Source organism: Mobula hypostoma, chromosome 6 (assembly GCF_963921235.1).
Source record: "Mobula hypostoma chromosome 6, sMobHyp1.1, whole genome shotgun sequence".
Taxonomy (NCBI): Eukaryota; Metazoa; Chordata; class Chondrichthyes; order Myliobatiformes; family Myliobatidae; genus Mobula; species Mobula hypostoma.
The window spans coordinates 83,761,231-83,774,290 of NC_086102.1; the positions used below are offsets into that span (position 1 = coordinate 83,761,231).

The following is a 13,060-nucleotide window of genomic DNA, read 5'->3' on the forward strand; positions in this document are numbered from 1 at the left end:
TGCTGTTGTCTCGGCATTCCATCGCTGAGTAGAGAGCCAGTGAGAAAGAGTAAATGCATTGCTGGTCATTCATCAGACCTTGGATTAGATCCTACAGATTGGAGGGCAGCTAATGTGACTTTACCAATCAAAAAATAAGTTGCAAGTAAGAAAGTGGAGAATTATGGACTAGTTATCTCAGTAGTAATACGAAAAACACTAAGTGCCTGTAATGAAAGGACAGACAAAGATCAGACAAAGTCAGCAGGGATTTATGAAAGGCAGATCATACTTTAGACATTTACTGGAATTTTTGAGGATGTTACTCGTGGAGTGGATGGGGAGAACCGGAAGATGTTGTGAATTTGTGTATTGAAGTGGCACGGCCTGGGCCCAGAACCAAGGACTGTCCCACTGTTTGGCCAATTTAATGCCAGGCCAGATGGAAAAGGTCAGGGTGCCGGGGCCGTAATCTGGACCAGTGTTCAGCTTGGTGCTTGTGAGGTTTACTCGTATCTGCGCTGAACTGAGGCTGTTGCCTGCAACTAGCAGGATCCCTGATTGGCTGCGACAGGCTTCGTGACTGCAAACTCACTTTTTTGAACTTCAGCTCTGAATGTTATTTGTTTACTTTTATTGTTTGCATGATTTTTCTCTGCACATTGGGTGTTGATGGTCTTTTTAAATGGGTTCGATTGGGTTTCTTTGTTTTGTGGCCGGCTGAATGGAGACGAATTCAAGGCTGCATATAGTATGCATACTTAGATAATAAATGTAAGTTGTATCTGGGTGATTGGCCATGATCATGAGTGGGGAAGTAGACTTGAAGGACCAAATGGAATATTGCTGCTCTTCTTATCCAAGTTTTTATGCCTATGGTGCACTCCACACCCTCGAATGTGGTTGAGAGCTGCCTGACCCCAGCCGTGAGAATGAAGCAGCTTCATTCCATTGTACAGAGCTTTGGGTGAGAGCCTGCCTTCTGAGTGCATCACAATGTGTCCAGAGATCCTGCACCCGGAGACAGCTCACAATCTGCAAAATCAAGAGTGGAAGCAAGGCATCGCTAAACCCGAGAGGCAACTTAAAAAGGAGGTAAAGATGTAAAGGGGATCTGCAGGGCAATTTTTTTTGCTGAGTGGTGGGTGCCTGAAGCAGGCTGCCAGGAAAAGTGGTGGAAGCAGATATGATAGTAATGTTTATGAGGCATTTAGAACAGGTTTAGGTTAAAATATTTAAATGGAACCTGCCGGGGGACTTATTTACTCAGAGGGTGGTGCGAGTGTGGAACCAGCTGCCAGTGAGAGGGGCAGGTAAATCTATGGTCTGGGTGCAGGTAGATGGGACTAGGCAGAAGACAAGCCAGCACGGGCTAGATGGGCCGAACGGGCGGTTTATGAAGTTTCACCGGAGCCGGGGCGCGCAGCCCCTCCACTCCAAATCGGCCGCAAACCCGGCTCGCAGTCCCCGCCCAGCGCGCACGCGCAGAAACCCAGGCGGTTTTGGAAGGCAGGCGATTTGAAAAACCAGCCGCGCACGCGCACAAGGGGGCGGACTGACGTGTGCGGCTCGGGTCCGCTTTGCGCCGCGCAGCAGCGTCCCTCCCCCGCCAAACCGGGGCGGCGTGTCCTAATATGCAAACGAAAGGGACAACTCGCGACCAATAAAGGGCTGCGGCGGCAGCGCGTCACGTGGCCCCGTGGAGGAGGGTGGGGGCAGGGAGTCAAAACGAGAAGCAAAGTTGTGCCGAGCGGCATTTAAGAGAGGGACAGGCACACGGCAGGCAAAGGCAGAGAGCTGGGGCTGGTTGGCTAAGCTAGTGCGGTGGTGTGCGTGTGGCGGGGCGTGGGAAGCGGCCTCACAGCTCTTAGGGGGGAAGTGGTTGGAGGTAAAGGTGACAGGCAGACACAACAAAGCCGGGCGTCCCACACCTGCAGCCCCTTCCCACCATTGCCATCTCCTTTCTTTCCCCCCTCCTTCTTCAAACTTCAACGATCGGTGTCCAGCTGTGGAGATTTGAGGCTCAGCTACTCACCCCACCTTCTTTCACCCCCTCCCATCTCGAGTACAACCCCCCGCCCCTTCTGCTAGTCGCCTGTCTGGGGTGTTCGGGTGACAACACATTGCCCCCCTCCTTACCTCACCCCACCTTGACCCCCTAAATAACCCCCTCCACCATGCCCATCTTACTTTTCCTCATAGACACGTCCGCCTCCATGAGCCAGCGCACCCATCTGGGCACCACCTACTTGGACATAGCCAAAGGCGCGGTTGAGACCTTCATGAAGGTAAAAAAAAGGAATTAAAAAAGCAATGGGAGTTTTTATTTAAAAAAAAACCGGGTTGGGAGAGAGGCCTTAGGCCCCGCAGTGGCGGCGGTGGTTGATCTTCTAACTTGTGTCTCCTCTCTCTGTCTTCTCCCTCCCTACAACCCTCCCCCCCCCCATCTTATTCCCCCCGTCTCTACAGCTGCGGGCCCGCGACCCTGCCAGCCGCGGGGACAGGTACATGTTGGTGTCGTTCGATGAGCCGCCCTACGGTATTAAGGTAAAACCCGTGCCCTGGCGCTAACGATTGGGGGTTGGGGGGAAGGAGGAGAGATCGATCAGCCTTTATTAAGTTGTGTGTGAAAGGCAAGAGAGGGATTGCGGCTGCCGCTCCGCCAGGGAACCTCCAACATGGCCGACTTCTTCCTGTGAGGCTCGGTTGTAGCTGCTGGGCCCGGGGGAGCGGGGGGGAATCATGACTGGTACGCCGCCTTATTTCACAAAAAAAAGTTGGGTTGGGAGGGGAGGGAGTTGATGGGAAAGAGCTAGCTCGGGCAGTTTCAAAACAACCCCCACTGTTTTGTACTGGATGTGAAGTCGGTACATTCCTCCGTGATTCAGTTTCACAAGGATGTTGTCCTTAAAGGGGAAGGGCAGTCTTTGTCAAATGTCCAAACTTGTTCCTTTAAGGGGGAGGACAGCCTTCGTCAAGTGCCCAGATTTGCTGCTTAAGGGTGAACGTCCCCTATAATGCTTTAATTATTTTCTGGGGGTGGGACGTACTTTGACACACCCCACAGTCTTAGCTACTGAAATCAAGATCGACAACAAGCTCATATAATCATTACCATTAGCAAACTTCCCTCTTAGCTGCACACTAGAATGATTTGGGAAGATCTATTGCTTTCTGTTCTTCACTGATCTTTATTCTGAAGTTTACCCGCAATAGCATATATGAACATTTTTCCCCCAAAAGTCTGTCAGTGCTTCAGGATAGTTGCTCACTGTTATCATCACCTAATTGGGGATGGCTTTGCCAACATCCTCGTGGAAAAATCAAGGCAATGTGAAGCAGGTGCTGAGATTTGCTACTGGAAATTTAACAGTAATCTTGTTAAATTATTTGTATTTAAAATATCTTCTTCCAATTCTAGGTAACAACAACCTAGCACCTTTAACGGAGCTGAATGTCTCAAGGCAACTCGCAGAAGTGTTGTCAAACAAAATCTGGCACTGAACTGCACACGTTTTAAAGCTTGATCAAAGGACTAAATTTTGAGGAGCATTTTGGATCAGGGGAAAATGTAGTTTGAGCCAAAGGGGCAGATTTTCAGAATCTTGGGTTACAGCAGTCGAGATGATCCAGAGGTTGCAATTGTAGTAGTGCTGCAGGAGATTACCAAGAAGCTTAGTGGTGTGGATGAGAAGGGATAACAAGGATGATAATTTTAAATGTGGGTCCTTTTCTCCCCCCTCTGAGCTACTGTAGGTTAGCAAGCATGCAGAAGGGCAAGTTTGTGGAATTTGGGCACAGGCAACAGATTTTTGAATGGTAACTTTGTGAAGTGTAAGAGAACAGAGGACCAGCCAGGAGTATATTGGAATAGCTCAGTATTCTGAGGATGAATAAGGAAAATATGGTTTTATTCAGGTGATAGTCTAAAGCAGATTTGGAAACATGGGGCATCAAGGCTGGATGGACATTAATTGAATGCTGGAGAAAGGCTGGAATTGGTGGTTGGGAGACTGAGTTTGCATTGGTTAATCCTTGTATAACTGGTTAGTTCAGGTGGCAGTAATTACTTTATTCTCGTGTTATGCCACAGCCATATCCGAAAACCCAAATTAGTTTCTGTAAGAATACTCATTTTATTTCTTAATCTAATCTTGGGATGTGGGTACAGTTGAGGTATCCAGATAGTGTCGTAAACCATTTGTCCTTTCACAACAACCCATTTGTTTGTCAGTAATGCTGATACCAGTAAATGAATTGTATTTAAATATTCCAGCTGCTGTGATGGGATTTGGGTTTGTCTCTGGATTATTAGCTCTAATCTTTGGATTGATGGTCCAGTCTCCTCACCCCCCCCCCCCTCCACAGTTTCAGTTTTCTAACTTTGGTGTATTGCTGTGGATGGAGAGAAACAGAAGTAAATTTTGGAAGGCTGCAAATGTTTGTTTTTAGTCCCTGTTACAGACTCTGATGCTCTGGACTCAATACCTGGCAAGTTTCCTTGGCATATGTTTAAACTTGAACCAACGTGTTTGCTGCCTTACGGTATCATTATACCAACTTAAGTTGAGACATCATTAAAGATGCTGTTTCGACCTTTGAAACGTGACTTGCTTCTGCTCCCATGCTCTTCAAACCCTTACTTGTGCATTTGTTATTCCAGAATGGTAATTTTGATGCACTCCTGGGTGATGTTGCTTTTTCTATACTCTTAAACTTAAAGGCATTCAAAACTCTTAATTTACATTGTTTTATATTCTAGATCTGCAGTCTTTTGATTTAATTCACATTGACCTAGTCATTCGTTATCTTCAGGTCTACTGACCCTCATCTTAAACAGCCTCAATTAAAAATGCTTGTCTTTGTTCAGTTGCATCTATCAGTGATCTTGTGCAGCTCTCTGAGATCTGTGCCGAAACATTTTTTTTGGTTCTTGATCATCTCTGATTATTGTAGAGACTGCTAAAGCTGTTCCTGAAGACCAAGGCATTCCATCTTTAAGCCCTCTGCCTCTCAGATCATTGAAAATAAATCTATCAAATTTTTTGGTCATCTGCCTGAATGTGATTGTGCCAAATTTTGTTAATAAAACTCCTGTAAAGTGCATTGGGATGTTTTATTGCACAAGAGGCTGTTTAAATTGGGTAGTTGTTTCCTGAATTGGTGTGGTGTTCTGTGAAGGGAGAAGATGAAACAATATGCTGCTGAATTTCCATCTTGGCCATATAGTGGGAGAATACTGCTTAGTTTTATTGTTGAGGGGAGATGGATTGGTAGTAGAGATATGGAGAGATGCAGTATAAAAAAGGGCCTTTCATCCCATTGAGTGCACTAACCATCAACCATCCAGTATCAATCTGACATAATCCTGTTTTTTATTCTCCCCATATTTGATTTATTTTTCCCTCAAGTGTACCACTCACTTGCACACAGGGGGGAACCTGCAGTGGCTAATTAACCTTCCAATGCAGATCTTGATGTGGGTGGAAATTGGAGCACCCACAGGAATCGCAAGTGGTCACAGATGGTAAACTGTGTCAGGATGAGACCTGTGCAGAGGTGGCAGTTTGACTAGCTGCAAAACTGCTGGCTGTAATTTGAGGGGAAATTGGATATTCCAAGTAGCGATGCTCCAATTTCCTTTCATCAAGACTGAGATGCTCAAGTATTGCTGTTTTGGAGGAGTATGTTAGTGAACCAATGGGCTAAGTTTCTCTTTTTTGCTAAAAATGATTTTGTATATGAATTACATTAGCAAATCTCAGCCCAGACTGAAAACAGTTTTGAGGTCCAAATAAAGTTGACTGGATGAAATGAATAACCTTTTAGGTACTGGAGTTGAATTTATTAAATTGGATGGCAATTTTTTTAAACCATATTCTGCAACACATCATCAAAGCTCAGGGTACTTGAATGAAGTGCATGTTGTTATGGGCTCTGCAGCTGTATTCCCATTTCAGTGATGATGCCTTTAACAAATAAAATGAAGCCAGGCCCTGCAGTGTAGAGATTGTATTAAAATGTGACAATTTAAAAATGTTTCATATTAAGTTATTAATCTGAAATATTTCTATGCTTTTTCTGTGTTGACATCTTATTAAAATGACCTGCGAAAGCTGTCTCCTTGTAACAAGTGATGAAAGAATTGGAAGTATTTCTGAACAGGAAACGAGAGAACATGACTGAAATGTTTTATTTTTCAGGCTGGCTGGAAGGAAAACCATGCAACGTTCATGAACGAATTGAAAAATCTTCAAGCTGTAGGACTGTCAACTCTTGGCCAGTCTTTAAGGACATCCTTTGATTTATTAAATTTAAATAGATTAGTTACTGGAATAGACAACTATGGGCAGGTATGTTTAACACAGAAATACAGTTCTACCAAATATATCACAAAAGCTCTGCATAGAGGCACAATAAAAAAAAAAAATCCCTGGAACTGTTCCTTTCACAGTAACAAATCAGGAAAAAAAAACACATGAACACATGATATTAGTGTATGTTTGGCAATTTAAGTGACTTAGTTTCCCTTTTACTCCATTGCCAGTTGAGTGACCTTGTATTTTCCATGCAGAAAGGCAAGATCCTGAACCCTGACTCCGCTCAGCCAAGTTTTTTGATGTGATATTCCCTGTGGGTAATGGGGTCATTTAATGATTGCAATTTCTGATCTGTACTAAAGATTTAACAAGTAGCTGGAAAGCAGAATACTACAGCTTTCTGTACTGTGAAGGAAGGCCATTTGAGTAGATAAGTGAGTGCAAAACATTTTGGAGAGAAGTGGATCAAGAAAGTGTTAAGTAATGAGTGATAGTTTTTCCAAGGTGAAGCACTGGTAAGTTTTGACACAAATGGTTGTTAGTTTCTTTAGGGAATTCATATTTCTGGAATGTCTTTTGGGATTTTTATAAAACCTGTGGGTTCCCTGGATTTCAAGTTCATTTAGTGAGTAACCAGCCCATAGTACAGAAAGATTGATCCTCAGGTTATAAGTTGGCCAAAGGCATCATGATTGGGCTTCAGTGATCGTCTTTCCACACCTGTAGCTGGATAGCACATTGATGTTTGCTGTTGGAGACAACTGGTGGCAACAATGGAGCAGCACTCAAGGAAAAAGTCTTCAAGACTGGGGAAGCAAAATACAATGCACCTTGTATCTGTCACATGACTATGAAAGTGAATTTTCTAGAAGTACAAAAGTTCAAAACGTCTAACTATATGTTATGTCGACTTTAAAAATTCTTTAAATACGATTGGACATGGGAAATTAGAGATACATAACATGAAAACAGGCCCTTTGACCCAACTGGTCTCTGACCAGGATGTCCTATCCAAGCTAGTCCTATTTACAAGTGTTTGCCCCATGTTCCACGTGTATTTCACAAATGTTACACGACAATATTTAAAATTTTCTTGGGCCTGTTGAAGGTTAGGTGTGTGACTTGTTACTGTTGTTTTACTCCTGTTCTAAGCTTTGTGGTCTGAGGTCTGGGAAAGAATGCATGGCACTATACACTTGGTGGCCACTTTATTAGGTACATGAGAAAGTCTTCAGATGCTGAAATCCAAAGCAAAATGCTGGAGAACTCTGCAGGTCAGAAAGCATCTATAAAAATGAATAGATGATGTTTCAGGCTGAGACCCTGTCTTTTAGGACTTTATTTGATCCAGGAGGTACCCAATAAAGTGGCTGGTGTGTGTGTGTATGTGGTCTTCTACTGTAGTCCATTCACTTAAAGGTTCAACGTATCGTGGTTTGGATATGCTCTTCTGTACACCACTGTTATAACGCGCGTTTATTTGAATTGCTGCCATCTTCCTGTCAGCTTGAGTCTGTCTGGCAATTCTCTTTTTGTCTTCATTAACAAGATGTTTTCACCCACAGAGCTGCTGCTCACTGGATGTTTCGTGTTTTTTTTTTAACACACAATTCTCTGTAAACTCCAGAGACTTTTGTGCATGAAAATCCCAGGAGATCAGTTTCTGAGATACTGAGTCCACCCTGTCTGGCAGCAACAATCATTCCAAGGTCAAAGTTAATTAGATGACATTTTTTCCCCATTCTGGTGTTTGGTCTGAACAACTGAACCACTTGACCATGTCTGCGTGCTCAATTTGTGCATTAAGATGCTGCCACATGATTGGCTGATGAGATATTTGCATTAACAAGCAGATGTACCTAATAAAGTGACTATTAAGTTTAGATCCCTAATGCTTACTGTGGCCAGCAAGTGTACAGAGAACTTGAATCTTGCTGTTGAACCATTATGCTCCTGAACTGATAGAAGTTTGAGCAGCAACTGTTTGGTGTATGTACTGGTGGGTGGGAATCATTCCACATAATATTTCCAAGCTAGAAAAAATTTAGATGTCCAAATATTTTAGCTGCCTTTGACATTTTTTTAAAATTAATGTATAAAACATTTGTGTTCATGATGTAGCTAAAGTAGGTGTGTGTATTTATACATTTAGATCTGCATAACTTTTTGGCTTGAAAGATTTCGACACTTTAAAAGTTACTTTGACCAATTTATTTGATATTCTATGGGAGATGGTTGTGATTAAAAGCATATGTCTCTTCAAAAACAGGGAACTGTATTTGCAGTGTAAATTACAACACATATTTTATAGTTTGTAAATACTCCCTCACTATTTTGACCTTTAAACATTCCTCTGAAAATACAAAACAAGGCCAAACATTTATGAAAGACTAATTTTAAGGGAAGTTATTCTTTAGACAAGCCTTCAGGAAAAGGTTCCATTTGTTTTACCTAACCACCTTGGATACTCACTAAGAAAGTGAGCTATATTTGATCCAACATCAAGTTTCAAAGGTGCTGTGCTGATGCTATTAAACACAGCCTTTGAAGATGTGATTTGAAATTTCCTTCGGAGCTTTAAAGTTCTTGCTGTCTTGGCACTCATGAGTTGTGCTCTGTTAAAACTCTATCAGAGCTTATTCAGAGCTGCCCAGGGCTGCCTAATGGATGATTAACTTGAAAAGGTTATTGAAGGGTAAAGAAATATATTTCCTCTGTATTAACCCTGTAGTCCGATAGCTAAGCTGAGGCTGAGAACTTCTGCTTCATACTGCCCTACTTTGCCTACAATCGTCAATATGTCTTTCTTATATGGATTTGAAAGAAAATTTTCACATAACATTTCATTATTTTAATTCAGACATTCATAGAAGGCAAAGATAAAGCATTTTGTTTTAATGTCATTGCTCAATGAAAATATCAATTTTAAACTGAGTAAATATCATCAACTTGGACCTTGATTATTTTTTTTTGTTTTGTAAGGTAGGTCTTTCTTTCAAATGTCCTGTAATATTTGGACCTGAAGAATCTCAATGATTTGGCATGTCCTCAGTGCCCTTCGGTACTTTAGCCAAGAAACCATTTTAGGTGAAAGCCTAAACAATACCAAGTGACTTATTGAATGAGGGATCAATGCTGAAATTGATCCAGTTTTTGTCCCAACAGCAAGTGATCGAGCCTGATGGGAGTGGGGTGCTCATCTCAGCCAAGTGGATCTTTTTCATTTGGATATTTCAGCTATTTACAAAATCTCATTTAGAGTAGACTCAGATGGGGTGGCTGTGTGTGTCCATTCTGGATCATACTGTCATTTGTACAGCAGTGAAGTCCATTTTACTTGGGCAAGAATGTACTTTTGCTACTTTTTAAATGGCTAAAACCCAAAAGTACACCCTCTTCCATTTCAAAAAGCAGAAAAATCCATCAAGTGGAGTTTAGCTGCATATAAATATATTTGAAATCCATCTGAGTCACTTGTAATTTGGTGAGAATTTTCCATTTGTCCTCACTATGTCTGGAAATGACATTGTCAAGAATGCACAGATTAAAATTAGTATATGAGTTACTACAGTTTTAGGAACGATTGGAAAATGACTTCAAAATTAATTGGTATTCATTGGTTTGTCAGATATCTAGAAACATAGAAAATAGGTGCAGGAGTAGGCCATTGGGCCCTTCAAGCCCATTCAGTATGATCATGGCTGATCATCCAACTCAGAACCCTGTACAAGCCTTCCCATTTAATCTCCATTAAATGAGGGTAAATCAAAATCCTGCTTCCCTTCTATAGTTCAACTGATCTCGGGCTTGGTCAGGATTCTGGTATGGATGTCTAACAACTTTGATGTTGTGCTGGGGGGAGTTACAAAAGACAGTTGAATTGCTTCATGCTGACACCTGTATAATTACCAACTGCAGCTTGAGAGAGCAAATTTTGTTCTATGCTGAGCAATTTAGAAGAGTTCACCAGTGACTGCCTCTGGCAGTTTCTCAGTCTCTTCTCATTTGTATTAAGTTTCTGTGCAACTTAGATTTTGGGCCTCCTTTCAGATTACTTAATTACACTTTGCTGGAAAATACAATCATTAAATAGACCTGGTAGAAGTCAACTTGAAGTTGTAATATTATTTTTCATGGTTATAAAGTAGTGCTATCACTGGCGCTGTTGCAATATGTTTCTGTTGGTCTCTGCTTCAAGCTTCATGCTGATAAAACAGAGTTGGTAGTTGTGAAACAGATAACCATGTCACTTCTGGTCACTTTTTTCTTTTTACATGAATGTGGATTAACTGAAGGTGTATTTTGTAGAACTTTCTGTGTGCACACAGTGAAAGAAATAATAGATTTAATTATTCATCTGCAAACAAAAGGAGCTTTAGTTTTCCAAAGGGGCACAAGGGGTCCTAATTCTTCTTGGGAACCATCTGTAATAGTAAATTGGCATATATGGCTGAGATAGTTTTATTTGCTAGAAATGAAGAACAATCAGTTGTTTTGATTGCCATTTCTGGCTTGTTATTCTTACTACTTCACACAATTCTTGTCAAATGGACAGAAATCATGTTTTAGGTTGCCTCTGCTACTACAGAAATTTGAGCTTTATTCCACAGTGCGAATGACTGATCAACCAAGTTGTAAATGTGTTTAAATAATTAGGATTAGTCATAAAGGTTGATTTTGTATAATACCTTCCAAGTCTCATACAACAAGCTACAGGACCAGTGCCCTGGGTCCCTGATCATAAAGTGTGAAAGTTTCTGCACAGTCTACATTGATGCAAATAGGTGGTCTTCTTAGATTGAGCATTGTCATTGGTACCTGGTTTCAGCTAAAAATCTAAATGTAGGACTTTTTTGGATTTTAAAAGTAACAGTAATTGGAAGTTGAACTTTCTGACTAATAAATTCTAAATAGGTATCAAGTATTTTAAATGATTGAGATGGGCAGAACTTTTGGAACATATACTCGTACTATGATTTTCATTAATACACCTTTGAAAATGAGTTAACTTTTGATTTAAGTAGGGTATAACTTAATATGATTGGCTTGTGAACCAAAAAGAAAAATACAACTGTAGTTCGGTAAGAATTGCATGTCTATTCCAATGGAAAATCTGTTTTTTCCAACAAGAATTCCAAGCATTATGGCATTAGAATTCCTACAGGTTATTTACACATGCAGTGGAATAAGTTCATTATTTCTGTTATCGTGAAGACTTCAGTTTCTTCATCTTTTAAAAATACATGTAACTATTTTTAAACTTGGATTCCAGGCTTGATCAATCAGGTCACAAAAACATCTGTGTTCTAGTTTGGGGTTGGTGATACAGAGTTTCAGTTATTGTTTGCCTTTAATTGGTTCATTCTTTGGTATGACCAGCTTTATTATCTAAGTACATTCTTCATCAAGGCCACTTTTCCTTCTGTACCTTCCCAGCTGCCTGACGTCATGCAAATCTATTTTGATAAAGATACTGTGATCTTTATGAAAAGTGTAGTAGGAGAGGTGGATGTATTAACTCTCTTCAGTGATGACTAACCATAATTACCTCTGCCTTGCTTTGCTATATTGGATATTCATGACCATTGTAACCTAATTAGCTGTGTTAAGATCCGCTAACTGAAAATGAGAATAGAATTTGTTTGGGAAGACTTAGTGGCTCAGGTAATATCTCTAAAAGGAGAAACTCAGTGCTTTGAATCCAAGACTCTTTGTGTCAGAACTGAGAAGGAGTTTTAAAGTAAATTTTAAGCATTTTTATCTCCTTTCCAAGTTATGAAGGGTAGCTGACCGGAAATGGTAACACTTTTCTCTGGTGTTGCCTGAGCTAATTATTTCCACTACTTTTAACTCTTTCAGATTTCCACTATGTGTGTTTTTTTTTCTCTGTTTCGCTTTTATTTAGCTCAACATTGAGTATTGCATTGAGACATTTGGCTGTTGAGGGAGGCTACTGCTTCAATTGTTGCAGTTAACATGCCAACATTTATTTACTATATGATGTTTGCACCCTTAATGTACACTTCCCCAAGACTTATTTAAATGATGTCTATGTTTCGTGCAATGGAAACTTTTCCATTGTTTCCTTTGTGTTCTTGTGACATTACAAGAAATTTCATTCACTAATGCAATACTTTTATAATGCTGTCTGTATCATACACATTAAAGGAGATGATCCGATTGGCCAAGACTATGATGGACCTTGAAGGAATTATACAGAAATTTGTTATTTTGTCTGTTGTTCATGTCCTGTATCTTCCCATTTTAACTTTACTATCAATCTATCAAGGCCCACTAAAGCTATCCTTTTTCTTAAACTTTTCCTCTTATTTTTTCTTTTGAACACATTACATTGCTGTGGGTGAAACCCAATTCCACATTCTCACCGCAGCTAAGTTTTTCTTTACTTTCATGTTTCATAGTGATTCTCTTGTATTTAAAATCCCATATTTAATGCTGTCCCAAAGGGAAAATATTTTTATAAACTTCTTGTTCTTTGAATAGTTCCATAAGGTTGAGGATCTACTGTATTAAACAAGTGGCTCTTGATTCTGTCATCTCTGTTGGTACTGCTGATGTGCAGTGCTCCTATAAATTATGGATTGCTGAAGTATTCAAAGTGGCATGTAAGCCCTCAAACAATTTTGGTGAGCTGAGTGCTGCCAGTAATTAGCAATGTTGACATGAAAAATGTCATAAAAATTACTTTGCCCACTGATTTTAGAAATCAATTACATTTATACAGTATTTAAAATTTTTTG

General features: G+C 40.7%; 1 protein-coding gene across 3 annotated transcripts in view; it reads left to right on the plus strand.

Moving 5' to 3' along the window:
- Nucleotides 1-1,714: 1,714 nt before the first annotated feature.
- The window catches only part of LOC134348147 (integrator complex subunit 6-like), a 123,014-nt gene continuing 111,668 nt past the window's right edge, over nucleotides 1,715-13,060 (plus strand). For all 3 annotated transcript variants that reach the window (XR_010018361.1, XM_063051099.1, XM_063051101.1), the window contains exons 1-3: nucleotides 1,715-2,267; nucleotides 2,449-2,526; nucleotides 6,183-6,332. Coding sequence is in view for 2 of the 3 variants with exons in the window: in XM_063051099.1 (XP_062907169.1) it covers nucleotides 2,157-2,267; nucleotides 2,449-2,526; nucleotides 6,183-6,332 (339 nt within the window). In the remaining variant the exon portion in view is untranslated. The remainder of the gene's footprint in view (nucleotides 2,268-2,448; nucleotides 2,527-6,182; nucleotides 6,333-13,060) is intronic.